At 40.5% G+C, this 27416-nt stretch overlaps 1 protein-coding gene across 2 annotated transcripts in view; it reads right to left on the bottom strand.

Annotated features, from left to right (window-relative positions):
* The window catches only part of B4GALNT3 (beta-1,4-N-acetyl-galactosaminyltransferase 3), a 153635-nt gene that overhangs the window by 6778 nt on the left and 119441 nt on the right, over nucleotides 1-27416 (bottom strand). For both annotated transcript variants that reach the window (XM_074269336.1, XM_074269335.1), the window contains 16 exons: nucleotides 18016-18111; nucleotides 16730-16820; nucleotides 16049-16149; nucleotides 14983-15050; nucleotides 14141-14219; nucleotides 12905-12971; nucleotides 11222-11365; nucleotides 10734-10843; nucleotides 8743-8843; nucleotides 8324-8403; nucleotides 6788-7583; nucleotides 4573-4889; nucleotides 3581-3734; nucleotides 3229-3301; nucleotides 2404-2557; nucleotides 81-207 (listed from right to left, as the gene is read on the bottom strand). In XM_074269336.1, coding sequence (XP_074125437.1) covers nucleotides 81-207; nucleotides 2404-2557; nucleotides 3229-3301; nucleotides 3581-3734; nucleotides 4573-4889; nucleotides 6788-7583; nucleotides 8324-8403; nucleotides 8743-8843; nucleotides 10734-10843; nucleotides 11222-11365; nucleotides 12905-12971; nucleotides 14141-14219; nucleotides 14983-15050; nucleotides 16049-16149; nucleotides 16730-16820; nucleotides 18016-18111 — 2558 coding nt within the window. The remainder of the gene's footprint in view (nucleotides 1-80; nucleotides 208-2403; nucleotides 2558-3228; nucleotides 3302-3580; nucleotides 3735-4572; nucleotides 4890-6787; nucleotides 7584-8323; nucleotides 8404-8742; nucleotides 8844-10733; nucleotides 10844-11221; nucleotides 11366-12904; nucleotides 12972-14140; nucleotides 14220-14982; nucleotides 15051-16048; nucleotides 16150-16729; nucleotides 16821-18015; nucleotides 18112-27416) is intronic.

The raw sequence follows: 27416 nt of genomic DNA, 5'->3' as shown, positions 1-27416 counted from the left end.
ACCCCTTCCTTTCTGGGAACAGAGCTGTAGCGGTGGCTTCTAATTCTTCCTTTGAGGTTCCTACCCCCCTCCTACATCACCTGTCCAGAAGCTCCCAGTCCTCTCCACCCCAGCGGTCCCGGAATTCCTTGGTATTCATGCCTCCAATCTTGTCCAGGTCCGATTTGTAGATGCCCAACAGGCCAAATCCATTCACTTCCCAGTAACCTGAGGGCAAACAAGGAAGCAAAGATGATATTCATCTCTTCCTACCAAGATGATTGTGCTTAGAATAGTGAAGAGAAGGTCTTGCCACTTGATTTTAAGAAGTGAGAGCAGTTCCTGGGTTAAAGTTTCAGAATCTTTTCTGAAGGAATGAGAGTATAGTAGTCTTGATATGATTTCTGACTATCTTTCTGGGTGATATTTTCCGGGATTTGACCAACCACTTCAGCCAAGCTTTTCCCTTAATCAACTCTCAGAAATTATCCTACTCTCAGAGGATGATCTGTCAGCTCTGAGGTGTCAGGAAAAACAGAAGGCCTTTTTTCTTGCCTAACACTGACTGACAAGCAAGGATGACTCAAGGGAAACATCCAAATGTGTGATACTGGGTCATTACAAGTTAGATCCAAAAGGTAGAAATGACCACAGTTGACTTAGCAACCTTCTTTCTTTTGTACCAAAGGGAGCTGAAGTACCAGCCTCCTGAAGAAGAAAAGAGAGAAAGGGAAAGGACAGCTTAGTATGAAAAAAAAAACCCTTGTAGATTTTAGTGGACTGAAAGCCCAACCGTAAGACACAGGAGCTGAAACAAGGTGTTTTAATCTTGAATTGCAGAAGTATGGGATTAATTCTCCTAGAGACAATACTTTAGGAAATATATTGATGAAGATATTCAAAAGATAGTGAGGGGACTACAAAATATGACATAAAAATACCACTTTAAGGAACTAGACTTCTTTAGAGAAGATTTAGGGAGAATATGTAGTATTATAAAAATAGCTGAAAAACACGGGAAAAAGGATTCATCTGGTTTTGCTTGTCATAATAGTAATAACGAATAATAATAACTAGCATTTATATAGTGCCTTAAGGTTTGTGAGAATTTTGCAAATATCACAGCTATTCTGGCAAGTAAGTGCTATTATTGTTCTTCAGTCATTTTTTTAGTTATGTCTAACTTTTTTGATTCCATTTGGGTTTTTTGTGGGTTTTTTGTTTTTGGCAAAGATACTGGGAGATTTGCCATTTCCTTCTCTAACTCATTCTACAAATAAGGAAATTGAGGTAAACAGCATTCTGTGATTTGTCCAGGGTAACACAGCTAATAAGTATTTGAGATTATATTTGAACTCAGGTATTCCAAGCCTGGCACTCTATCCATTGGACTATCTAGCTACCTAAAGTGTTATTATTATCTGCATTTAACAGCTGAGAAAACCAAAGTAGGTAGCAGTGAGCCAGGATATGAAACCAGGTCTAGTGCTCTATCTACTAGGCCACCCAGAAGACAGAAGTAGAAAAGCAACAGATTTTAGAGAAGAAAAAATTTTCTAACAGAACTTTGCAAAAGTAAAATGTGATGCTTTATTTCCTGTCACTGAGAATTTTCAAGTCCAAGCTAGATGACTTGTCAGGAATGTTATAAAGAAAACTTCTATTCAGGTGTAGGTTAACCTAGGAGAATTTGAGGTCCCTTCAGACCTATTTCAGGCTATTTCCCTTCACACATCCTACTTCCCAGCCAAATTAGTCTTTCTCCCATGTTCAGAATTCAGCATCCTATCTTTTGCCCCCAAATTTTTGTCTTGATCACCCTCTCTTGTGGAATTCATAGCTTCTTCCTCTCTGTTTTCATTTCTTATTTCCTTCAAGGCTCAGGTCAGGTACCCCTCATACAAGAAATTTTCCTTGACTTCCTAATTGTCAGTGTTCTCTCTAATTATCTTGTATTGAGGTTACAAGCTATATCCAATAAGCAGAGGATTTTTTTTTTGTCTTTGTATCTATCATGCTTAGCACAATGCCTAACATATGGTAAATATTTACTAAAAGCATATTGAATTGAATTGATTTCTGGGATTCTGCGAACCAGGGGCAAATCCCAAATTTTTAGTACTGCACAGGTTGCTGCTACTATTTTTCATCGATCCCCTCCCTGGTGGGATGGAATGGGAGCAAAAAAATGGTGACTAAATTATGATAAGCATAGCTAAGAGTGAAGTTTTAGAGTGATTGGCTAGTGCTATTGTTGTTACTGTCAGTACACACATATAGAATACATGGATTTTACCATTTTAGGGTGAGGAGGCAGAGACCACAGCTAGGGGCAGTGCTAGTGTTCAAGCTAATGTAACATGACTTGTTTTGGTACTGGAGGCAGTGATCCAAAGGCTCTCCTCACTCAGGGTCAGTACTTACCCTCAGGTCTTTGAGGTGTTGCCCCACACTGCAGTCTCATCACCATGGGAGCAAAGGCCATCTTGCCCTCTACACAGTGCTTCCGAATGACATCAATGACTCCAGGTGGAAAGTGTATATGGAGATCACACAGGAAGATAATGCTATGTGGGTCCTGGAGACAGATGCAGGTAGGATTAGGTCAGCTTCCCATAGCAAAGAGGTAGCTCTCCTTCTAGGAGTGTGCTGGTAAATATTTAACAACTCATTTCAATAGTAATGGTGGTGATAGAAAGCTAGGGTCAGGGCTAAGGGACTTTCAGGTCAGGGGAAAAAACTTACACACAGCTCACTAAAGCTTTACCTTCATTATTAATATTTTCTCTATCACTTTCTTAAATCTAGTCTCTAAACAATCAACAAAATTAAAAAATTAAAAAACAAACCAACCCCTGACTTGTAATGTTTGTTAATTTCTGGGATATAAATGTTCATGTTGGAAATTTAATCATCCAAATTGCCTCCGGCACACTCCTGTCTTCTCCTTCCCTTAATAATGAAACATCAGGTACCTTCCCAGAACTGCTAATCAACAGGAAAAGAAGTGGACAAATTAAGGAACTCTATCAGAGTTTCTGGGAACAAATGAGCAGCCTCTCCAGAAATTCAAACTACCCTCTAGTTTACCCAGTTGCCTCTGGGGCTAGGCCCACCTTAGTGGACCTGAGAGTATGTTCTCACCTCCTTTCAATGGCAAAACTGTCAACTTTACATACTTAAAGAGACCATACCATCCTGGGCTTCTCTTTCCTTAGTCCAGAACTAAATTATTGTCAATCCCTTTACCTTCACCAGGTCCACACCAGCCTGGAGTCCTGCTGAGCGCTCAAAATTCCCAGTCAACTTCATATACTGGTAGCTGCAGGGAAGAGAGATTAAACGCATGCTGAGTTCTGCATTCTGAGGCCAGAAGTTCTCTGAAGAAGTTGAGCAGGAATAGGGCAGCAAAGGCAGCAGGGGGAGCTTTTGGTCAGAGCTAAATGGCGCCGAGATCAGACTTACAAAAGGGGGACATAGCTCTAGAATGGAGGCCAGGATAACCGGATTTACCTGTTAGCTTTGCCTCCAACAATTTACTTGGGTCTTAGAAAAAGAAAATGCTCAGGCCCTCCCACTAGCCAGCATGTTGCCACCTCACCTTCGAAGACTGGATCTCTTAAGTGCCATCTCGACATCCATGTCCTCACTGCTATAGTCAGTGATGATGATGTTGAAATGGGGATCGCCAGTCACCTGGGACAGCTCCTCCATGTCATTGATGAACTGCTGAACCCATCGTGCCTGATTCTTCACTGCCGAGGGAGGAAGGACAGATAGAGGGGAAAATGGGCGTTAGACACCAGTGCATCCTGTAAGCCCTATCCAACCCTCTGTGGATACCACGGCTAAGGTGGACTCTTGTACATGACCTGGAGCCAGAAAGTAACTCTCAGCCCTCACCATGTTAACCATGCACGCTTGCCTTCTTCATATCTACTAAACATGCCCTTCGTGAGGAATGCTTGGGATAATGTTATGGTACTTAGCATAGCCTTGAGATGCTATAATAATCACATCTTCTTGTTCATCCTATTATAAACATATTACATGCACTTTATAAAAGCCTTAGCACAACTCTTTATTATTATTACATTTCTGTCATTTAATTACTATTGATGCTTTCATTACTTGTTGCTGCTGGATCCCCTTTCTGGTGGGGTAGGACTGAAGCTAGGATGATATTAATTATGATTATGGTAGCTGGGAGTGTAGCCTGTTCCATTGTTGTTGCTGCTTTCAGTACACACACACACACACACACACACACACACACACACACACACACACATATATATAGAATACATGGAGCTCACCATTATAGGATGAGAGAGCAGAGGTAGCAGTGTAAAGAGTTCAAGGCAATGCAACATGACTTGTTTTACCTTTGGGGAGGCTCTCTGTGACCCCATTTGGGGTTTTCTCGCACACATTAGAGTATTCACACCCATTTATTCTACGTCTCGTCCCCTTAAAACACACCTTGGCTCTCATAATAATAACCTCACTGCAGAATCCCCTTTGGCCAGTTATAATCAGTAGGGTACCCCCCCCCGCTCCACTAACCGCCGACCCCTCTGCTGCACGACTCACCGGGCACAACAAAGTGAACAACAGCACGATGGTTCCAGGAGAAGCCGAGGGGCCAGCACAGTTCGGGTTCTTTGGATTGGCTGTTTAGCAGGTGCCGCTGGCGCTGGTGGCCCAAGACCATGCCGCGTAAGCTGCGTGCTTCTGGATCTTTGCCACCACCCACACTAACCCCTCGCCAGTCCCGGGACAGCACGTACTCTGAGAGCCGCACTAGCTGACCACTCTTCTCCAGAAGTTCCAGCTCCAACAGGTAGCGACTCCCTCGAAGCCGGTCCTGACGTTTCTCTATGTTCACCACGCGATTTAGCTGGTACCGCCTAAGGGAAGAGGGGGGAATAGCTTTATCATCCTTTTCTCTACTACTCCACCCCTCCCCATTCTGGTTATAGGGTCTGAGATCTCAAAAGTGGACTTCACACAACAACTCACACTTATGTGACACTTTACAGGACTCAAAGTATTTGGCTCACAACCATCACAATGGATAAGTTGTGTAAAAATGATTATTCATTCGACATATGAGGAAACTGAGGCACAAAGAGTTTAAATGCCTCACCCAGGGTCATGTTGCTATTGGAGATATAGCCTGTACTCAGAGCTAGGTCTCCTAACTAAGTCTACTGAATTTTTTAAACTACACTGCATTGTTTTATCAAACCACTGAAAGAGAACTTTACTAGTATCTGAATTAATTTATTCTCATTTATTAACACCAGTGCTCTATGTACCTGAGCTGTCAAAAGCTCGAAGTGGTAGGTTTTTCTTCAAAAAGTCTTCCATGGGGGCAGCTGGGTGGTGCAGTGTATAGAGCACTGAAGTCAGAAGGAAACTGAGTTCAAATGTGGTCTCAGACACTTAACACTTCCTAGCTGTGTGACCCTGGGCAAGTCACTTAACCCCAATTGCCCTAGCCAAAAAAAAAAGATATTAAAAACGTCTTCTATGACTAAAAAGAAATGCTCTACAGGTTGATTTCAGAAAAGCCTGAACTAATGCTGAGTGAAGTGACAAGAACCAAGAAAACATTGTACATAGTAACAGCAACATTGTGTGATGATTAACTGTATTAGATTGGACTCTTTTCAACAATACAGTGATTCGAGGCAAATGCAATAGACTTGTGATGGAAAGTGCCAATCACATCCAGAGAAATATGAAGACCATATGTGGATCAAAGCATAGTATTTTCACTCTTTTTGTTATTATTGTTTGTTTGTTTTTTCTTTCTTATGTTTTTTTCTACCTTTTGATCTGATTTTTCTTGCATGATGAATTTGGAAATATGATTAGAATTGCACATGTTTAACCTATTGATTGCTGTCATGGATGGGAAGAGAGGAAAATTTGAAACAATGTTTTGCAAAGATGAATGTTGAAAACTATATTTGCATGTATTTGGAAAAATAAACTAGTATAAAAATCCATTAGGTGCAAGTTTAAATATGTCCTGTTTTGTCCAATCTGGAGGGACCTCAAAGATGATCTAGTCCAACTTTCTTATTTGATTATTATTTATAAATTTACAGATAAAGCTATTACTTATAGCTTGATGACCAAATCACAAGGTTACTTAGTGGCAAAGCTAGTGATAATAGCACTTACTACCAGACTTTACAATTACATCTCATTTGATCCTTAAAACAATCATGGGAGACAGGTGCTACTGTTATCCCCATTTTATAGCTGAGAAAACTGAAGCAAACAGGAGTTAAGTGAGTGGCCAGATTCTAACTTCAAATCCAGGCCTCTATCCACTAGGTTTCCTACCTGTTCCTCTAGGCAGCTAAGATTCTTAGCATCCATAGCCGCTAAAACTTTAGAGCACTAAGCCAGGCCCTCCAGAAATCACTCAATTAAGAGAGACTAGATTACCAATACTTTAAATGTATTCCGTGCTAGGAGTAATCAGTCACCTAAAGGGATTTAAACTTCCATGTCATGACTATAATGGAAATGTTTTGCCTAATTTCACACATACCTTCTCAATTGGGGAGTGTAGAAGGAGGAAAAAAGTTTTAAAAACAAATGTAAAAAATTGTTTTACTTGTAACAGGGGAAAAAATAAGATATTGAATAAAAAAATAAATATTCATGTCAGACCATAGGATAAGATTGAGCTCAGATGTTCAGGTGGAGGCAAAAGACTTCTTGCCCAGTTCTTCTGTCCTTCCCTCTCCCTATGTTCTCACCCCACTTAAGAACCCTTTTACCTTACCCCCTTATTTTCTGGTTCAGCTTCTTCAGAAATACATGTGTAACCTCTAAGGCTTCTCTCTCCCGCAACAAAAGGTTGCCTGATGTGTTACAATTCAAGTCAATCCAATCCGTCCTCAGGGTCTGAAAGTCCACATTTCGAGCACTGAAGGTCTGATTCCAGTTCACCGCAGGATCAAACAGAGGTACATATTCAAATGACTCTCCTAGGTCCTCCTCCTCTTCTTCCTCTTCTTCCTCCTCTTCCTCCCCCTCCATCGGCCTTTCGTCATCTTCAGTCACCACCACCTCTTCCCCAAGCTGTGTCTTCCCGGCGGCCTCTGGCTCTGCTCCATCAGCCTTTCTTTGCTCCACAATGTAAGACTGAACTTGATTCAGCCACTGAGATTGATCCAAGGTCTGCCTGCGGTGGCTACCTCCTACCCTGGCTCTCTTGAACCGAGGGGAAGTCACTGCCAAGTGCTCAGTGGGATTTTGGCTGGAACGAGAAGATTCTTGCACGTGCTTAAGGCTGGGCTCTTGCACCTTCATCTTCCTGGGGTTCTGGAGTGGGGAGTCCCTTGTCTTTGCTATAGAGGAAGCTTTGTTGTTGTCTGGTACGGCTGCTGGGGAACTCCTCTGATATGTGGCTAGAAGCCTGCGCCGGCTTCTAAGGTGATAGTCAGTGGCTTCCTGACTAGGGATGGAAGTAGGATTGCTCTCATCTTCTAAGATCCTTGGGCTCTGGTCAGTGGGGATGGGGAATTCTTCACCCTGATCTCCATACTGGGACTCATTGGGAAGGTCCTCTTCAAAACCTATAAGAAGCCATGTAGAGGTGGGTCAATATCAAGAAGGAAAAAAAACAACAACATAAAATTGGGGAGGGAATGGGAAATACCATCCAGCTGCACCTCACCTCAGCCAGGAAAGTAACTACTGCTGTCTCATAGTCACAATTCTGCGGTTGCATGGCTTTGTGTATTAAAGAGGAACAATAATCTATTTTGCTCATTTTAGGCAGTACCCACCTAGCTCAGTGCCAGGAACTGACAGCATAATCAGAGCCATTTGACAAATTAATTCAATGCTAAAGAATCTTTGCACAGCTCTTCTCTCTCCTACTCTGCCTATGGCTTGAGGAAGGCACAGGGGTCAGGGAAAAAATGATTGGGCCCCAAATCAGAAAACTTGTAATTAAGTTCTGGAGCCCTACTTACTACCTGCATGACCTTGAGAAAGTAAATTCAATCTCTCTCTGGGCCTCCGTTATTTCATCTATAACATAAAGAGGTTAAATGAGATGAATTTTTGAGAACCCTTCCAGTTTTAACAATCTATTAGACTTGTAGAATCAATCAATCAATAAGCATTTATTAAACTCCTATTATATGTCAGACAGGAGTGTGCTAGTCACTAAGGATACAAAGACATAAGCAAAATAGATTCTGCCCTCAAGGAGTTTATATTAAAAACTTTTAAGATTTAAAGCTACATTCAGTGAAAATTCACTCAAAGGAGGCAACAGCTATGGATGTCTAGGTTTAGCATTCCTTACCTGGTTGCTCCATTCTCTCTTTGAGCTCCGGACTCTGTCTGTCGAATTGGTCGATTTTGATATATTTCTTAAAGCCAAACCTACAGAAAGGGAAAAAAGCACCTTGGTACCCTAGCTCCCCATAGAAAGTTACAAGATGAATACTGGCTGCTTCCTTGTTGGAAGCCTAATGAGAAATGACAGTGATATCCTGGACTAGAGAAGAAATAAGAGGCTTGCTCAGACCTAAATGTCTGCATTTTCATTTTTTACAATGAGAAAATATTGTAACTCCAGACTTTTCCCCCCCTCTCCCTCAATCTTGGGGCAGTGGGATCCTCAGGATTGAAGAGATTTCATTGTATTCCTTCAGAATATCCATGCAATTCTCCAAGAAACGGGGGGAGGTCACTTCTATGCTCCAGACTAGCATTACTTACTTGTCCAAATAGTATGAATTCTCCTGATAGAAGCATTTGTTATGTGTCTCCATGTGACTCAATCTGGTGTAGTCATTTGGGTATACGAAAGACAAATGAACCTGGTGGAAAAGGAGGAGGGAGGGAAGACAAATCATTCATCTAAAGTTAAGCATCTTCCCCTTGGTGTTTATCAGGCATTGACCATTAAGGATCTGGCCTTAGACTGCCCAGGATGAGAGAAAGGAAAAAGTCTCTAAATGAGTCACATCTGCTGCTTAGATCACATCATTCTTTATATCAATTGCACTATGGAAAATATTAAATTTTAATCTCCTTTCACCTTTCTGCTTTATCCCCCTATTATATCTATGGCAGACAACTTCCCTTTTTGGGTTTAGCCTCCTCCCTTCTCCTGCCTCCAAGATTTTTGCTTTTGAAATAACCTTCTTCTTTCTGATCACTTCCTTCCCCTGTTTGGTAAAATATCCATCCATTCTCTAGTTTGCCAACATTTTTTCTAATCTGATTTTCTAATTTTTTCAATTTGAACTTCTCTTCTCTTAAATCTCTTAAATCTTCTACTCCTTTTAAATCAGTTTTATTTTATTTTCAGGTCTTCATAATCTCCCTCACCTCTATTATACAAATGTATAAAGTCAAGCAAAACAACTTCCTGGATTGACCATGATCTGCCTGCACCCACTCCAAATGTATCAGTCTGTACTCTGAGTTCATCAACTCTTAATCAAGAAGACAATATTTCATCATGAGTTCTCTCGAATTGTATTTGGTCATTAGAATGACCACAACTCCTACTAAATCTTTCAAAGTTGTTTTTATGACATTGTTCTGCTCACTTCACTTTGTATCAGTTCATGAGTCTTTCCAGGTTTCTCTGAAATGACTTCTTTTGTCATGGCTTACAACATAATAGTAGTAAATATGATTTTCTCCTCTAAAATGTTAAATATAAAAGCTTCTTAAAATGTTAATCACATGAGCTACTTTCCTCTTATTTTCTGGCCCTGGATAGAGTTCAAAATTGCTTTGGAAGGTAATGAGGGCAAGCATAAGAACCTTCTAACTAAAGGGAATTCAGAAGTTAGATGGTGGAATCCAGATGTACAAGGTTAGATTTTAAAACATACCAGTAAAACAGCAAAGTCAGTAGAATGTAAATTTCTTTACCTGGTTAAATAGCCTGTTGGTTACCTAGAAAGGAAGTCTGGATTCCTGAACCTTGGAGCTCATTTCCCTTTATTCCCCATAATGTTTGTCTGTAATCTGGGTTTGATCCTTAGGTACTGCTACTAGTCTCTTTTAGTTCCATAATCTGTAACCCCAAACATTGACCTTGGCTTCTGCTTCTAAAGCTGCTCTCTTCAGCCCATCCAGGTCCCAGCCTGGTATTCCTATCCCCTGTCTTCTCTTTTTACTTCTATTCTGTCCATATTATAACTCTATGACACCCTTGTTCCATAGCCAAAATGTCTCCCTCACTCCCTAAAATCCAAATATTTGAGTTTAAAAAAAAAAAAAAAATTTTTTTATAATCTCTACCAGGTCACATATGTACAAATTTGAAAATGGGTTTAACTTCCTTGATTATATTCCATAATCTTCCCTCTCCTTTAGCTTGAAAGTATTTTATTCTATCCCAAAGCAGCATTTATAGTTCCTGGCAATATATCCCAGCCCCAAAATATCCTATAATTAAATTAAGTTTGGGAAACACTGTTCTAGCAGAATATATCATGGCTACTTGAATGACTCCTAGAAGTTCTTAGAGGGCAGGAACTTGGGTTATGCTTCATTTTTTTTTTTAATCTTTGAATTCCCAGTTTGTTAGTTTGTTTTAGCACAGTGAACTCTATATTGAAGACACTAGAGTTTGTTGAATTTCTGGCTGCCAGGGATGACACAGGGAGAAAAGAGAGAATGAGATCCCATCTGTCCACTCTCCATTCTTCCTTGCCCTTTCCCCCAAACCTTCCCAGAACAAGACTTACAAACTGGAGTCCCTGGTAGCGCTGTAGGGGAAAGCCATTCACCAGGTAGCTGGGTTTATACTGGCAATCTGGTAGGACCCGACGGAGTTGAGATTTGGGGATCAAAGGCACTGATGGAAAGAAAGGAAAGAGGATTCATAGGTGGGTGGAGTTTGGAGTAAATGACTCAAAATTATTAGGGGTGACTGTCATGTAGTGCTGCTCTACCAGGGAGGCATTAAACGGGCACCTTTAATGGCAAGACACATTAGATAATAGCTCCTAGAACACAAATCTATCATTTAATTTAATTGGCAACAAGATATGTATCTTCTTACTGTATCTCCTTGTACCACTTGTCTCCCCCCCCTCCCGTAAGTTCTTTAGGGAAGTGGAGTTGTCACCCACTCAAAGCCCAGAGCTGGGCAGCTACGTCTCTCTAAGTCCCTTTAAATACTACCCCTCCAGGAATATGCCCAAGGGAGCCAAGACATGGTTTAAGGTCTTACTTTGGTACAGGATATCCCGGGGATCAGGTCTCAGCATATCAGCAGGGTGCTCCTGATCTGTGGGCAGCGGCTCCAGAGGGCTTGTATGGCTGGCCACTGTCTGTGGGATGTGGGCCACCTCATCCATCTTGAGCAGTGTCTCATCTGGACCCAAGGAGAGAAAGGTCAATGTAGGTGAGGGGAAGTTGTGAGTTCTAGAGGGGGATCCAACACAGAGCAAGTGTCTCTCATTGTTCTATATGGATATTCAGCCAAGAATCAAGATCCCAAATTCCAAGAGATTTCAAAAGAGTTTCTCTTCAAGCACTTCAAAACAGCCCCAGATTCTAAGTTGCCCATCTTCTCTGCGATATCTCTCTAGCTCCACTTGTTCCTTTCCCCACATTTAAAGGGCTTTATTGGCTCTTTCATTCTCTTATCCTTCTGGTTCTTTCATTTTGACTTCTGTTTTCTTTTCTTTTTTTTTTTTTTTTTAACTAAAGCTTTTTACTTTTAAAACATGCATGGATAAATTTTCAACACTGACCCTTGCAAAATCTTGTGTTCCATTTCCCCCCCTTCTAGATGGTAAGTAATCCAAAATATGTTAAACATATTAAAATATATGTTAAAGCCAATATATGTATATATATTTATATAATTATCTTGCCGCACAAGAAAAATCAGATCAAAAAGGAAAAAGAAATGAGAAAGAAAACAAAATGCAAGCAACACCAACAAAAAGAGTTAAAATACTATGTTGTGATCCACACAGTTCCCACAGTCCTCTCTCTGGATGCAGATGGCTCTCTCCATCACATTGTTGAAGAGAGCCATGTCCATCAGAATTGATCATCATATAGTCTTCTTGTTACCGTGTATAATGATTTCCTGGTTCTGCTCATTTCACTTAGCATCAGTTCATGTAATTGACTTCTGTTTTCATTCATTTCTTCTCTTTTTTTGACTCATCTTGTGCTTAACCTCAGAGGATGGCTTTTCTCCTTTCTCTCTCTCTCTCTGCCTTCTAGGCTCATCTTACTTCAATTTGTAAAACCAAAGAAGAGCCTCATTAAAGGGATTTAAAGCCACATTTTCGCCTTCAGCTACCAAAAATTACTGCAAGCTGCAGTTCATTTACTAGATGTTTAAAACAATGATTAACTATTTTCTCCTTTGGCTATAGCTTTTCTAAGATTTATCATCTGGAAAATAAGGGGATTAGACTAGATGGTTTCTAAGGCCTTTACAAAGAGAAAATTTCGTGACTCGATGAACAGAGGTTCTTAACCTTTTTTGTGTGTCTTGGATCCTACTGACTATCTAGTAAAGTCTATGGATTCTTCTCAGAATAAAGTTTTTAAAACATAAAATAAAATACATAGGATTACACAGAAAACTACATAAATATAGTTATCAAAAACATTTTTAAAAAGCTTATGGAACCCACGCTTTATCCTTTGCCACTATTTTAAGTAATTCTAAGGGATTCTGTTATTCCTTTTCCCAAGTTTAAGAAAAATCCCTGAAAGCTGTCACAAAGTACCTCTTTGTTTCTCCTATTTCCTTGGTTAGCATTTACCCCTGCTCCCAATGGCTTTTCTTTTCTCCTATCCCCTCAAAGAAAAAGCTGACTCAAGATCAAGATCAAGATTATAGTCTGATTCCCTGAATAGAACAATTTTAGTCCACCAGCCTACTCACCTGTGAAGAGAGACAGGGATGGAGAATCTATGACTGTGAACTTGGCCCCAGGGTCATTCAGTCGCCACTGGAATAGTACAAAAGAATGATTAGAGAAATGCAAATTAGGATGACTTTGAGATACCACTTTATATCTCCCAGATTGGCTAAGATGACAGGAAAAGATAATGATAAATGTTGGAGGAGATGTGGGAAAACTGGGACATTAATGCATTGTTGGGGAGTTGTGAACTGATTCAACCATTCTGAAGAGCAATTTGGAACCATGCTCAAAGGACTATCAAACTATGTGTATTCTTTGATCCAGCAGTGTCACTACAGATTTCGTATCTCAAAGAGATCATAAAAAAGGGGAAAGGACCCACATGTGTAAATATGTTTGTTGCTGGCCTTTTTGTAGTGGCAAGAAATTAGAAGCTGAGTGGAATGGCTGAATAAGTTATGGCAACTGTATGTAATATAATATTATTATTTTATAAGAAATGATGAGCAGGGTGATTTCAAAAAAGCTGGAGAGACATGAACTGATGCTGAGTAAAGTGAGCAGAACCAGGAGAACATTGTATACAGTAACAGCAAGATTGTGTAATGATCAACTATGATAGACTTAGCTCTTCTCAGCAATACAAAAAATTCCAATAGACTGTGTGATAGAAAATGCCATCCACATCCAAAGGAAAAAAATATAGAAACTATTGCAGAATTAGTCACTTTGGGTTTTTTCTTTCTTATGGTTTTCCCTTTTATTTTTATTTTTCTTTCACAACATGATTAATATGGAAATGTATTTATGATTTTATATGTATAACCTATATTAGATTGCTTGCTGTCTTGGGGAGGAGGGAAGTGAAGGAGGGAGAAAAATTTCAAACACAAAATCTTACAAAAATAAGTGTTGGAAACTATCTTCATATATATTTGGAAAAATAAAATACTATTAAGAAAAAAGTCCTTAACAACAACAAAAAAGAATTTATGTGAAACATTGAAAGTAAGCTGCAAGTGAGACAGAACTGGAAAGCCAAAAGGTATCGTTTCCATTACTAGTAAGTTAAAAGAAGTAAGCAACTAGTAAATTATTACTAGTAAGCAACTAATAATTTATAACTAGTAAGCAACAATTAAGTTATAACTGGTAAGTTATTACTAGTAAGCAACTGGTAATTATTATTTTGTAAGAGTAAATGAGTAGCAGAGTGGGGTTAGGAGGGAGAAGGACAGCTTGGGTATACTCACTGCCACTTCCACGTGATCTGTCCCCTGGTCATTCTGTTTGTGCAATACCTCAAAGTAGTACCTTCTAGAAGCTGACAGGCTGGGTGAGGAGGAGAGATCAGAGAGAAAGGCTGACTATTATAATCCCCCAGCTACTTCCATGATAAACCCAACTCTTCGGGCTGTACCATGCCCAAGGTCTATCAGCCCTACAGAGGTTTTCCTTGAGAGACCTATTTCTTTCTCAAGGGAGTCTTTGTTGGACTAGAGACTGGCTAAGGTACCTTCTAGTTCCCCATCTGTTGATCTTGGAGAACTTCTCCAATGGTATTTATAAATGAAATGTCTTGGTTGAAGAAATTCAGAGTTGGCCACTAGGAGGCACTCAGGGGCCACTCTAATGAATAACCCTCTTCCATAATTTCCACATGGTGCAAAAGCTCTTTCTATATGAAAGGCCTGGCCAGCCAGATTCCTTCTCCCTTTTTCAAACCCAGTGAATACCAGCAAGATCATGAGGAAGCACAAAAGCTCCCCCAAATTGGTATGGTCATGTATGTTGTGCATTTCAAGACCATATGAATGCAGGTATCTTTGAATCTGAGATAAATGGTCAGACAATGAGCCTCAGATTGGGGTAGGGAAAGGAGGGTTAGTCATTCCCTGTCATTGCTAAGACCTTACTTTCCTCACCTACAAAATGAGTATACTGCACTAGGTGATTCCTAAGGTTCTTCCTTTGAAGATTAGGTGATTCTTTACATGTTGCTAAAGAGTTTGGAATTTCTGCATAGGAAGGACTTGGGGATTCAGACCCCAAAACTAAATTTGAAAAATGGGGAAGGGAGAGATGGCCCACTCACCTTACTGGTTTAGAAATTTGACTTCGGAATTTTCCAAACTCTCCAGGGGCCGTCCATTCCTTTCCTGTCTAGGTTGGAGTAGAAGAAGAGTAAGAGAGAAAAAAGAAGTGGAAAAAAAAAGTGAGGAAATAAAGAAAGGAAAGAGAATATATGAGGAAAGTCAGAAGAGAAGAGGAGGAAGGGAAAGAAAGAGAAAAAGTTTGAGGGAGAAAGTGGTTAAACTATCAATCAAAAGCAGGCTTGTCTCTGACATAAAACAAACCAGCTTTTCCTAGGTGAGCTAAGCAGTCCATCAACTGAGAAAGATTTATTGATCATTTATTGAGATTTAGCAATAGGCAGGGTGGGGCATAAGATAAATACATGGTACTGCCATTGTTACTGAAATCCCCTCTAAATCACTTCCCAGATATAGTATACTTTAACTCTTACCCCTCCTTGTGCCTTGGTTTACCCCCATCTACATTTGAAACTCCCTCTCTTTTCATCTCAGCCATACCTGGCTTCCTTCAAATCTCAACTAAAGACCCACCTTCTACAAGAAATATTTTCTAATCTTCCTATATATATATATATATATATTTAGGTAATTTGGGTTAAATGGCTTGTCCAGAACCATAAGGTAATAAGTGTCTGAAGCTGAATTTTAATTCTGGTCCTCCTGACTCCAGGGCTCCACCTATCTGCCCCTTCCTTAATCTCAGTGCCTTCCCCTGAGACTGCTTCAATTTAACCTGAATGGCCTTGTTTGCACAGATACTTGCATGTGGTCTCTCCACATTAAACACGTGAACCTCTTGAAAAGCAGCCACTATTTATCTTTCTTGTCTTTCATTGTATGTATTGTAGCACTTGACACAAGTGCCTGGCACATAGGAGGAGCTTAATCAATGCTAGTTGAGTATATAAAATGGGGGTAGTAGAAAGGGGTTGGAATCATTCTGCTCTCTCCAATGGGCTTTGATGAAAAGAATGACAATAATGGGGATGATATGAGGATGGGGGGGATCCTAGTTGCCCAGAATCGAAGAGGGGGTTGACCTGCTGGGGATGAAAAGACTTGTACCTTGCCCACACTAGCCATCAGCTGGAGGTCTGAGATCTGGTCATTGGAGCTTAGCCAGAACTCAGCGTTGTCATCTGCAGCAATGGCAAACTGGACTTCTCCTGTAGGGAAGGACCAGGGAGAAGGTGAGGGAGAAGGTAAGGGAGAAGGAGGAAGAGATTCCAAGATTAAGGGACAAACTCTTTTACTCTTTCTGAGCAACAGCCTGCCCTTGGGGCCACCTGGTCCCAAAGGAGTAACCGTGCTCTGAGGTTGTCATGGCAATCTCCTAGGAGTCAGACAAGAGGTTTGAACAGGGAGCTAGAGATACAAAGCCTGGAAAGTATCAGGGGAATGGGGCCTGGGGCATCAGGCTAGGAGGCAGGAGGCCTATGATATTTGATGTAATACAGAAGCCAAAGTTCCTTCCTTATCTTGTGATTTAGCTTGTCTCTTAAGACTTATTTATGCACCCTTTTTGTCCCATAGGCGGTCACTGTAAGAATGGAGGGGACAACTTGGACAAAGATCCTCAGGGGCCCATTCCAGGCTCAGATGACCCTTGCTGAAGCCCTAAGGTCTAACTAGCCTGGGGGTGCCTTATTTCCATTAGACGGATATTTCTGTTGGGCCTCTGGGAAAGAGGAAAATTCTGTGTTCAGGGGCAAAAAAGGGTGAGCGGCTCACAGAATCTGCTCTCACCATCAGTAAAAGGGTGCAGGTAGCCAAAGATCCGGAGCCCATAGTTGGTCCACTTGGGAGATACGGCTAACTTCTTTATTGTGGTTCGGGTCTGAGAAGATCAGAAGTGGAGAAGAAAATTAATAACTGGAACTGGAAACTGTCAGAAGCATGAGAGATGTGAGAAGGGAGAACAAGAAGAGATGAAAACAGTTTATGGCAATTGAGCTAAAAATCCTGGGATTATTAGCATTTGTTATTCTTTTTCAGGGTGAATATTAATCTCATATGATAAATCAGGTCCACATGCCTCAGTCTAAAAAAGAAATCAGGCAAAGAGTCTGGTGAGAACTGAAATATTCCACCTCCTTTCTACTCCTGGTGTGTTTGATCTTTATGAGATTGTTAGTATGTGCTGGGACAGAGAAGGGGAGTGAGTAAATGCTTGTGGTCTTGTAGCCTAGGGCAATGGGAATCAGCAGAGGGTTCCCTGGGACCTTGAGAGGTTGGGGAGAGAGGGAAAAATGGTTTGCTGAGGGAAAGGAATAAAGTGTAGAAGAACAGCATATGCATTTGGAGAGGGTGGAGGAAGGAAAGAGAGAAGTGATGATGGAAGGGAGTAAATCATTAAGGAAAGGAGTGAACTTATTTATTTCAAGATATTATTCAGTGGGGGAAAAGAGAATGGAATTAGTAAAGTTATGAAAAAAGTTTCAATAAAACATTTAAGAAATGAACAGAAGAGAAGAGAAGGAAGTCCAGAGGGAGACATGGACAAGCAGGGAAGCTTTAGACGTAACCTGCTGATTTTGGGGGGGGTGTTTGTGTGCTGAAGCTACTGGGCAGCCTAGGATCACACAGCTAAGAAGTGGTAAGTGTCTGAGGTCATATTTGAACTCGGGTCCTCCTGACTTCAGGGCTGGTGCTCCAACTACCACTCCACAGCCCCTGTTATGTGTTTACAAAAAAAAAAAGCTATATGTTAATGGAGATTTGTGGCTTCATATGAAATTTTCCTTTCCTTATCCCTGCAGGTGAAATATTCAAGATTGCTGATGTAATGTCCATAATAATGAAAGAAAACAGTTTAAAATAAGAAATGAGAGGGGAAATGTAAAGAACTAGAGATGCTACTGAGTGTAGGAGTTTGAGGAATCGGTGATGGAGAAGGAAGAATGGCCTTTAAGAGAAGGAAAGCTCAAGGAATGAGGAGGGGTCCTTGTTAAGTTTGAATAGGGTCTTGGCGGGCAGGGAGTGGGAGCAGCCCAATACCAGGGCCAGGAGGGGACGCTGAGGCTGGCACTCACATGGGGGTAGAGTGGGAAGTGAAGATTCCTTCGGAGCTGCTGGATGGAGCTTCCACACCAATCTTCAAACACGTGCAAGTTGGCACGGCCCTGGAACTGGAAGGAGCAAGAGTGGGTGAGGGTGAGGGGCTTCCTCTGAGATCCCCCCTCCTCAGCTCTGAGAAGTAGTCCTGGACCTGCCTCGGACACTCAGCGGGACAGGCAGGCAGCCCCAAACTTCTCCAGCCCTACAGGCTGGGTCAAGGCTGCCAGTGGAAGCGGCTGCTTTGTCCTGTTCCCCCCTCTGGGGAGACCCCTTTTCATGCTCATATTCTGGACTACCAAGATGGGCCTGCCTGACATGCGACCTTATCCCCAATCCTTCCAGGCCAGAAAATCATCTGGCCCCGAGTTCCCGAGACAATAGGTGTGTGAGAAGCTATCTATGGCAGCAGAAGAGCTGGAAGGAGGAAATCCAGGGACAAAGGCCAAGCTGGGTTTCATTTTAGTTCCCGACCTCTTCTTCCCTCCCTCCTCCTGCTGCCCTGTGAACGGAGTGCCACAGCTGTCTGCTGGTGAAATTTTATCCATCCTGGTCTTCATGCTCGTAACTCATTACTATGGGAAGCAGCTGGGAAAATTCTGCAAGGAAGAATCTGGAGACCTCATGGCTGGGGGGGAAGGGGAGCAAACCACATCAGAGGAGCATCTGCTCCCAACCCCGCCACTGATTCTGTCCCTCAGCCTCCATCCCTAAGTCTTCCTGATCAGATATGCCCATGGTTAGACCCAGATGATAAGGAAAAACTTCACCTTCCCTGGCCCAGAGGGGTCACCATCAAGCCCCCTCCCCTTCCCGAGGCAGAAGGGTCAGAGCTCCAGGCTCTCTTCTCCGGGTGTCAGACCTGCTGCCTGAGTGGCAGTTAGGGCCTGGCCTGGGTTGCCATTAGGAGGATACACCTCAGAGACTGGTGATGCTTGGATCACATAACCACATTCTTACAGCCAGTGGGAGGGCTTGTGGTGGAGGAGGAGGAGGAGGGACAGGGGAACCTGGCTGTGTTGACCCCTGGACAAAGAGTTTCAGTTTACACCATCCCAGGCTCCTCACTCCCATCTGAGCCAGATCTCCAGACTGGGGGTGGTAGGGATTCAGATATGAGATATAAACAGGCTTACCCTTACCTGCCGCACTCATGTGATATGTAAATCACCCAGGATAACCTCCATGAGAGCTTTGTTTGATTGCTTGGGCAGAGGAAAGTAGTAGAGGCAGCTGAGATCGGAGCCCCAGATAAGGAGTAGGTAGCACAAAGCCCGTAGTGCTGAGAGAGCCCAGGGGTTAGGCGGGAGTGGGGATGAGGGAGAGAGGGGGAGCTAGGAGATGGAGGAGGAAGAGACAGGGAGGAGGGTGGGGGAAGAAGGAAATGGGAGGGTAAAGAAGGAGGAAGGGGGAGGAAGGAAAGAAGGAGAAGGAAGAAAGGAGGGAAAAATTGGAAGGAGGGGATGGAGGGAAACAAGGAGGGAGAGGGAAGAAAGAGAGGAGAAGAAGGAGGGAGGGAAGGAGGGAGGAGAAGAGGGAGGGATAGGGAGTAGGATGGAGGGAGAAGAGGGAAGGAAGAGAAGAGGGGGGAGAGGGAGGAGGAGAAAAAATGAGAGGGGAAGGAAACAGGAAGGAAAAAGAGAGGGAGTGGAGGAGGGAGGCATGGGGAGGAGAAGGGAAAGAAGAGGGGGAGAGGAAGGGAGAAGAAAGGAGGAGGGGGAAAAAGAAGGAAAGGAAGGAGGGGAGGAAAGAAGGAGAGGAAAGAGAGAGAGAGAAGGAAAGGAGAGAGGGGGAGGAGGGAAGGTAAGTTTCTAGAAGTGGACAACAAAGAGAAGAAAGCATCTAGGAGCGTAGAAGGGAACCGAGCACCCTGATAGAGCAACTTTGCTCGGCCCCATGAGGAACACTGATCTCCTTCGAGCAGAAGACATTGACTCTCTTGTAACTTTAGCACTTATTGGATATTTCAATCCTTTAATTCAACGGTTCTTATCTTGGAGCCTGTGAACTTGTAGAGATTTAGGTTTCTTTTTTGTTTTTTTAAAGATAATTGGTTTCAATATAAATGATTTCCTTTGTAATCCTATATATTTGACTTTATGCATTAAAAATACTCTTCTGAATGGGGGAGGCAGTCGTAGGCTTGACCAGATAGCCAAAGAGATCCATGACATAAAAAAGACTCCCTAATTCAGTGGTCCATGATCTCCCTACGAAGCCACCAATGCAGATCTGACCCAGTCTGTGCCTTTCTATCCTGTATAATTCTTGTTCATATCCTTCCATAACTCTTCATAAGCTCACATTTATCCCGAGCTTTAAGATTTACAAAGCATGATCTAAACAAGCTGGGTGCAGGCAAAGCCATAAGGAGCGAGGGTAAGACAAGCAGGGCTTCTGCTCCTTCAGCAGCAAAGACTGAGCTCTGCAGATGGTTAGCTGGAATAATATATTAAAATAAATTAAAATAAGCAATAGCTGTGGTTCCCCACCTTTTCATCCCCCTGCCAACTAGCCATAACCCAGGGGACTGTTCTCATATTCATAGCAATGCAGTAGCTCAATAGCCACAGGTTTCTCCCTACTGGTACCGGCGTCCTTGTTCCTCCTACACCTGGCCCCCAACCGAATTTGTCTTTTCATTTTTCCAAATATAGGCAGATAGTTTTCAGCATTCACCCTTGCAAAGCCTTGTGTTTCCTATTTTTCTCCCTCCCTCCTTCTCTCTACTGCCTTCCCTCCCCAAGATAGCAAGTCATGCAAAATTGGTTAAACATGTCCATGAATTTGTCTTTTTTTTTTCTTTTTTGCTGATGCAATTGGGGTTAAGTGACTGGCCCAGGGTCACACAGCTAGGAAGTGTTCAGAGTCTGAGGTCACATTTGAACATCCTCCTGAGTTCAGGGCTGGTGCTCTATCCACTGCACCACCTAGCTGCCCCTAAGAATTTGTCTTCAACCCCCCCCAAAAAAAAACTGGGCTTTTTGTTCTGTTTGCTCCAGGCTCTGGAGCTATTGGCTCTGGAGATATCTAATGCTGGCCTTATTGCCCCCATTTTATGGATGAGTATAGTGAGTTTCACACAAGTGAAATATGCAGAGTCTGGTCAATGCAAGGAATGCCGAGTCATTAGAAAACATCATTATCTAGGGAATGCAAGTGAGGGGCAGAGTGAATTGGGGTGGGGGTGGGGAGGAGGCAGAGCAATTGGCTGGGAGACTCCAAGGAGAGGAAGAATGGGGACATTGTGCTATGTCTCAGAAGTTCCTTAAGCCAAGTTTACAAGTTTCCACTCTCTCCTCCAAGTAGCTTCATGGCTCTTTTCTGCTCAACTGCTTTCCCCTCCCAACCCCCAACCCTGGGTGACTTTAAGGGCAATGCTTTCTAAACCCACCTATTTCCTGAGCTCCACCAAAGGACTACCACTCAGAGAATTCTGTCTGGTTCTTAGGTAAGACGTTCCTACCATGGGAGATTGAATAGTTTTGATTCAGGGGGAGGGGGCCAGACCCTTCCAAGGGGAGATGACTATTGGGAGGAAGCAGAAGAGGAAGAGGTAGAAAGATGTGACATCCCAGAAGGACTTAAGTTTATAGGAACGTCTATTTCCAGCATTCTGAGAAGGGTGTTAATATCCTGGGCTTATTGGTGCTGGGATAGCAGTACCACTTTTAGGACTTTAACAAGCTCTAAGCCCCAGCTTCTAGACTCCAGAAATGGACCATAACTGACTGCTTATGGAAGGAAAGCTGAGCATCAGAATAGTGAACCAGTCTTGGCAATAATGGCCAATAGTTGGCCAATAATTCTTATTAGGATCACTTAATTTTCCCTGATAACCTGAAGAGAAACAGGTGTTCCTCTTCTGGAACTCAATCTGGAATCTGTGAATTTTTTTTAAAAATTGATAACTATTTCAATATAATTGTAATTCAATGTATTTCATTTTCTGCATTTAAAAACATTTACAATAGGGGTTCATTGCACAATAAAGGTTTATATTCCCGATCCAGTTTTTGTATCTTCTCCTCTAGAACAAACTCCTTAAACTGTGGGTTGTGACCCCATATGGGGTCATGTACCTGAATGTGGGAGACACAAAATTTTGATTTATTATCAGTAAATGTTTGATTTGTATCTCTGTTTTATGTACCTAAGTACCTGGGGTCACATAAAAACTTCTCGGGCAAAAAGGGGTCACAAGTGGAAAAAGTTTAAGAAGCCCTGCTCTAAAAAGCACAACACCCTGTATCTTGACACACTGTGATTCCTGGCACCTATTTCAGAACCAATTCTGCCATGGAGGTCAAATTAAGAGGGGGTATACTGGTAAATGTTTAACAGCTGGTTCTCTTCTCAAAGGTGAGGTGGGGTGTACACAGGACACAGTTATAAATCTTATAGTATAAACAATCAACAAAACAATACAGTTAGTCTTGATTTGTAAATGCTGAGGAGTAAATGAAAATTTAGCAATCAGCTCTGGTTGAGCTGACTCCAACAGACTCTTTGATCTAGGCAGGGGAAGAGAAGCAGCTAAAAGAAATAGGGGAGGGTTTCCTTTTGAAGCTTCTGTCTATTTTTTTCAGGTAAAGGTAATACTTTATTACTAAAACTATAATACAAATTAAACAGGGTAGCAAACAGTTGAATGTTGATGATTAATATGTATAACACAAATACTTCTCATTTGTGGAGTATTTTAGGAAGCAGTGTCATGTCATTTTATTTCTACCCTGTGCAGTAGACTTGGCTATAAGTAGACTTATTAGTCTAACTTTACATAGGAGGAAATAGAGAAAGAGGAAAATAAGAGTTTCAACAATTTGCCTAATGTCAAATAGTGAAGAAAGATCTGAACCCTACTATCCTAAAGCCAACCTTCATGTACTGTCTATGATACCAGAGCTTCTTCTCTTGACTTTATTCCTCCCATCACGAACTGTTCCTCTTGCTACAGAGTAGGTTGGTGGATAGAACTCATATTGCTTATAGAAATGAGTTCACAGTGCTTCATGTGTACCATCACATTTTGTTAATGATGTGCTTGTTACATTCAAATATTCCACTTGGCTGATGGAGAAATCCCACCTGCACATTTCCCCCCTTGACTGGTGGAGGCCCAAGCCCAGAAATTCAACCATCTGACTGGCGAGGGTTGCCCTGAATAAGGATTTTCTATAAGCATGCTACAAAACTGTTACCTATACAGCCCAGCTTCTAAAACTGGATCATGACCCCAAATGAGGGTCTCATAACCTGAACGTGGGGGCTGCAACATGATTCTTATCAGTTAATATTTGATTTGAATGCCTATTTTATGTACTCGGAGTCATGTAAAAATTTCTCAGGCGAAAAGGGATAGTGAGGGAAAAAAGTTTAAGAAGCCCTACCCTATAGGATAAAGCACAATGTTTGAAAGGGATAACTTGGTTTCCAGAGCCTTCAGAAAGACTCTTCAAAGCAAGAAGCTGTGTGGAATAATAGATTGAGAACTGTCTCCAGATATCAGAAAAATCTGTGCTCAAATCCTGTTTGACACACATGTTGGCTGTGCGACTTTGGGCAAATTATTTAATCTCTTAATGCTCTTTTAAAAAAAGATTCTTAAATACTGAATTCTATACTGGACTGGTTAATCTGCTCAGCCAGGGTCTACCGGCCTGTGTAACTGGCTTTAAAAGTTGACCAGCCCAAATAAGAAGATGAGGGTCCAGTCTTAGCTGAGAACTGTCCAATGCACCATGCAGTGGATTTCATGAGATCCAGCTAGAAATTCACCATGAAAGTCCTAAAAAATAGAAAGGTCCCTACTCTTTAGGTTAGTTTTTCGTACAAAGCCAATGAAACTAATTTTGAGGCTTAATTGGTCTCAGGGATCAAGGGGATTGCTGACTTAGATTTGTGGTCACCTAAGGCATAAAAGGATAATACATAATTAGTTGGGGCTCCTCAAGCTTGGACTGCCCAATATTATGTGAAAAATCTTTCTAACCCAGTGTTAGACAAATTCAGAGGTAAGAGAGTTGTATCCCACTGAATCAATGCTATATCTTTTGTGAATAACCTTTTCCATATTATTGTTGAGCAAATTTCTTTTTATTACAAGATCTACAAATGTTTAATTTCAGTCACATCCTGACGGAGTCTGGACCAGACTCAGTTGGACTACTGACTGGAACCACTGGACCAGTCTGAGTTGAATTAAGCTTGGTCCAAACCAACCTAAAAACATCTAATCATTTTGTGTGAGCAAAGCAGAATCTTTTTTTGTCCATCTATAGCTGTTAGCACCCCTAATAAATTTTGGGGAATCTAAAAACAAATCTACTTGTTATTTTTGCTATCAGAATTCTAAAGTTGACAAAGACAACTTCTTAGACTGAATAGGTCAATCTCTAATGGCATGTCAACATGATCTAAGTCCTATAAATGAATTCAAACCCATTAACCTAGGGAACAAATCAACCAAAGAATTCCCTTTTTTTTTTCAATCAAAGAAAACTTTGAGGTCATCTAGTCTAATAAATACCTGAAGAATGATCCTTTCCAATAATCTCCAGTAAGTGGTCACCAAGCATATTTGAATTCCTTTAGCATCACTAACTATACTGTCTTCTAAGGAAACGCTTTCTAAAAAAAAGTTTCTTCTTCAGATTATTGTCCATTATTTCAACCATTTCACATACATTCAAGCAATCAACCTTCAAATGTTTATAAGTACCTACAATGTGCTAGGCACTATGCCATAGCCAGGTGCAAGACATAGAAAGGTTAAAAAAAAAAATCCAAATAGTCTCAACTTTCAGGAAGCTTACATTCTATTAGGAGGAACAAGGTGTACACAAATAAATAAATTCAAAACAATTTTGGCAAGTGGGGTGGGGAGCTGGGGAAAATTAGAAGCAGGAGGCAGGGCTTTAACTGAGTTCTAAACAAGGTAAAGGAGTCTACAAGGTGGTGATAGTAAAGGAGTCAATTCCAGATATAGTGGGACAGACTGTACAAGGACATAGAAATAAAAGAGGCAGATAAGATCTGAGAGGAACAAGTAAGCCAACAACATTCTCTAATTTGTCAACGTTCTTCTTAAAATGCAGTATTCGGAACTGAATATGATTCTTCAGGTATACCCAGGCAAAGATAAAATGGAACACTTTTTGGTATAGTACTGGAAATGCTGGCTATAGTAATAAAATAAGAAAAAGAAATCAAAGGAATAATCATTGGCCAAAAAGAAACAAAAATGACCACTTTTTCCAGATAATATAATAGTTTACTTAAAGAACCTTAGAAGTTAACTACAACTGAAGTAACAGCAAAAGTTGAAGCAAAGTTGAAGGATATAAAATAAATCCCTATAAATTCTTAGTGTTTTTGTGTGTTTCCCACAAAACTCAAAGAAAGAGACAAATTTGAAATCACTAAAAAATGTACAAAATACTTTGGAGTCTATCCACCAAGACACACATGGGAATTATATAAAATACTCTTTACAGAAACTATGAAAATACAAAACACTCTATAGAAATACAGACCTAAGTAACTAAAGAAATAATAATCGCTCATGGCTAGGACAAGTTAATATAAAATTAATGATGATACTACCTAAATTAGCATAATTATTCAATGCTTCATCAATCAAAATACCAAAAGGTAATGTTATAAATTTAGAAAAGACGATAATGAAATTCATCTGGAAAAATGGGAGGCCAAAATTCTCAAGGGAAATAATGGGAAAAAAGGGACGGGAGAGGGAAAGATGGCCTAGCAGTGGCAGATCTCAAATTGTATTATAAAACAATAATAAAGTAATTTAGTACTTATTTTAGTAAATTAGTTTAGAAATGGAAAGGATGAAAGAAATAGGTAAACAAGATACAGAAGCAATCACATGTACTGAGGGTGCAATTTACAACTCTTTTTTTTTAAATACATGGCTGATATAGGAATCTGTTTTGCTTCACTATATAATATTTGTTAGAAGACATTGGGTTTTTTTTCTGCTTCAATGGGCAGTGGCAGGAGGAGTAGGAAGAAGAAGTGGATTTTCATGAAAAAATAAAATTTTTAAAAATTAGGAAAAAAAACCTTTGACAAAAACTGCTAGGAAAACTGGAAAGTACTCTGGAAGAAACTAATTGAGAACAACATCTCATATCATATACCAAGATGAGCTCTAAAAGGATACATGATTTATATCTAAAGAATGACATTATAAAAAATTAGAGACACAATGAAGATATTATCTTTCAGATCACTAGATAGAGATGCAGTTCATAAACAAATAGGAAATAAAATGGATTGCAAAAAGTAAAATGGACAACTATGATTATAAAAAATGGAAAAGTTTTTGCACAAATAATTATCAATGTAACTAAGGACAGAAGTGGAATTATAAACTAGGAAAATATCTATTCAAAAAGTTTATTTCAGAAAGGCCTCGCCTATAAGAGATATAAGAAACTGATTCAAGTTTGTCAGAATAAGAGCAATTTTCTGATTGACAGATGGTCAAAAGATGAATAGGCAGTTTTCAGAGAAGAAATCAAAGATATCAGAATTCATGCTAAAAAATTAGACAAAAATTAAAGCAACTCTAAAATTTCACTTTCCATTCATCAGGTTGGCAAAGTTGATCAAAAAAGAAAAAAGAAAAGAAAAAAAAAGGAAAATAATAAATGTTGGATAGGCTTGTGGGTAATAGATATATTAGTTCAGTCTGAGAATTGCCCCAAGTATTCTGGAAAGCAATTTGGAACTGTGCCATCAAAGTTACTAAGTCATACATACCTTTGATAATAATAATAATACAACTACTATTATATCCCAAAAAACAAAGAAGAAATGTCCCAAATGTGCAAAAATATTTTAGATGTTCTTTCTAAAATTTTAATTTATTTTTATAACAAAAAAAAAAAATCTATTTTTTTCTTTCCTATTTCTCATTTGAACAAGAAGAAAAAGAAAAACTCTTGTAACAAATATTCATGGTCAAACAAAACAAATTCACTTTCTGGCCATGTTTTGTTTGACTATGTATATTTATCACAAGGGTTTTGTCTTTTTTTCTCAGTTGGGATGGAAAGCAAAGAAAATAGACTTTTGATTTAAAAAAAATTAAATTAAAAGGAAAAAATAGATTCTAATGTGTCTAAGTTAGCCCAAGTGTGTTTGTGCATCTATATTTGATTATGTATATGTGTGTATATATACACACACACACACACACACACACACACACACACAGACACATACATACATAGGTATATACTAGATATATATACATGTAGTGAATGAATGAAATAATGAATAAGTGAATAAGGAATTTTGAGAACTTCCAATGTATTGTATGTGTTGACTCTCCTATTAAAATGTA

Source organism: Sminthopsis crassicaudata, chromosome 5, assembly GCF_048593235.1.
Source record: "Sminthopsis crassicaudata isolate SCR6 chromosome 5, ASM4859323v1, whole genome shotgun sequence".
NCBI lineage: Eukaryota > Metazoa > Chordata > Mammalia > Dasyuromorphia > Dasyuridae > Sminthopsis > Sminthopsis crassicaudata.
The sequence above is the reverse complement of the archived record's forward strand: the minus strand, read 5'-3'. Positions and strand labels throughout refer to the sequence as shown.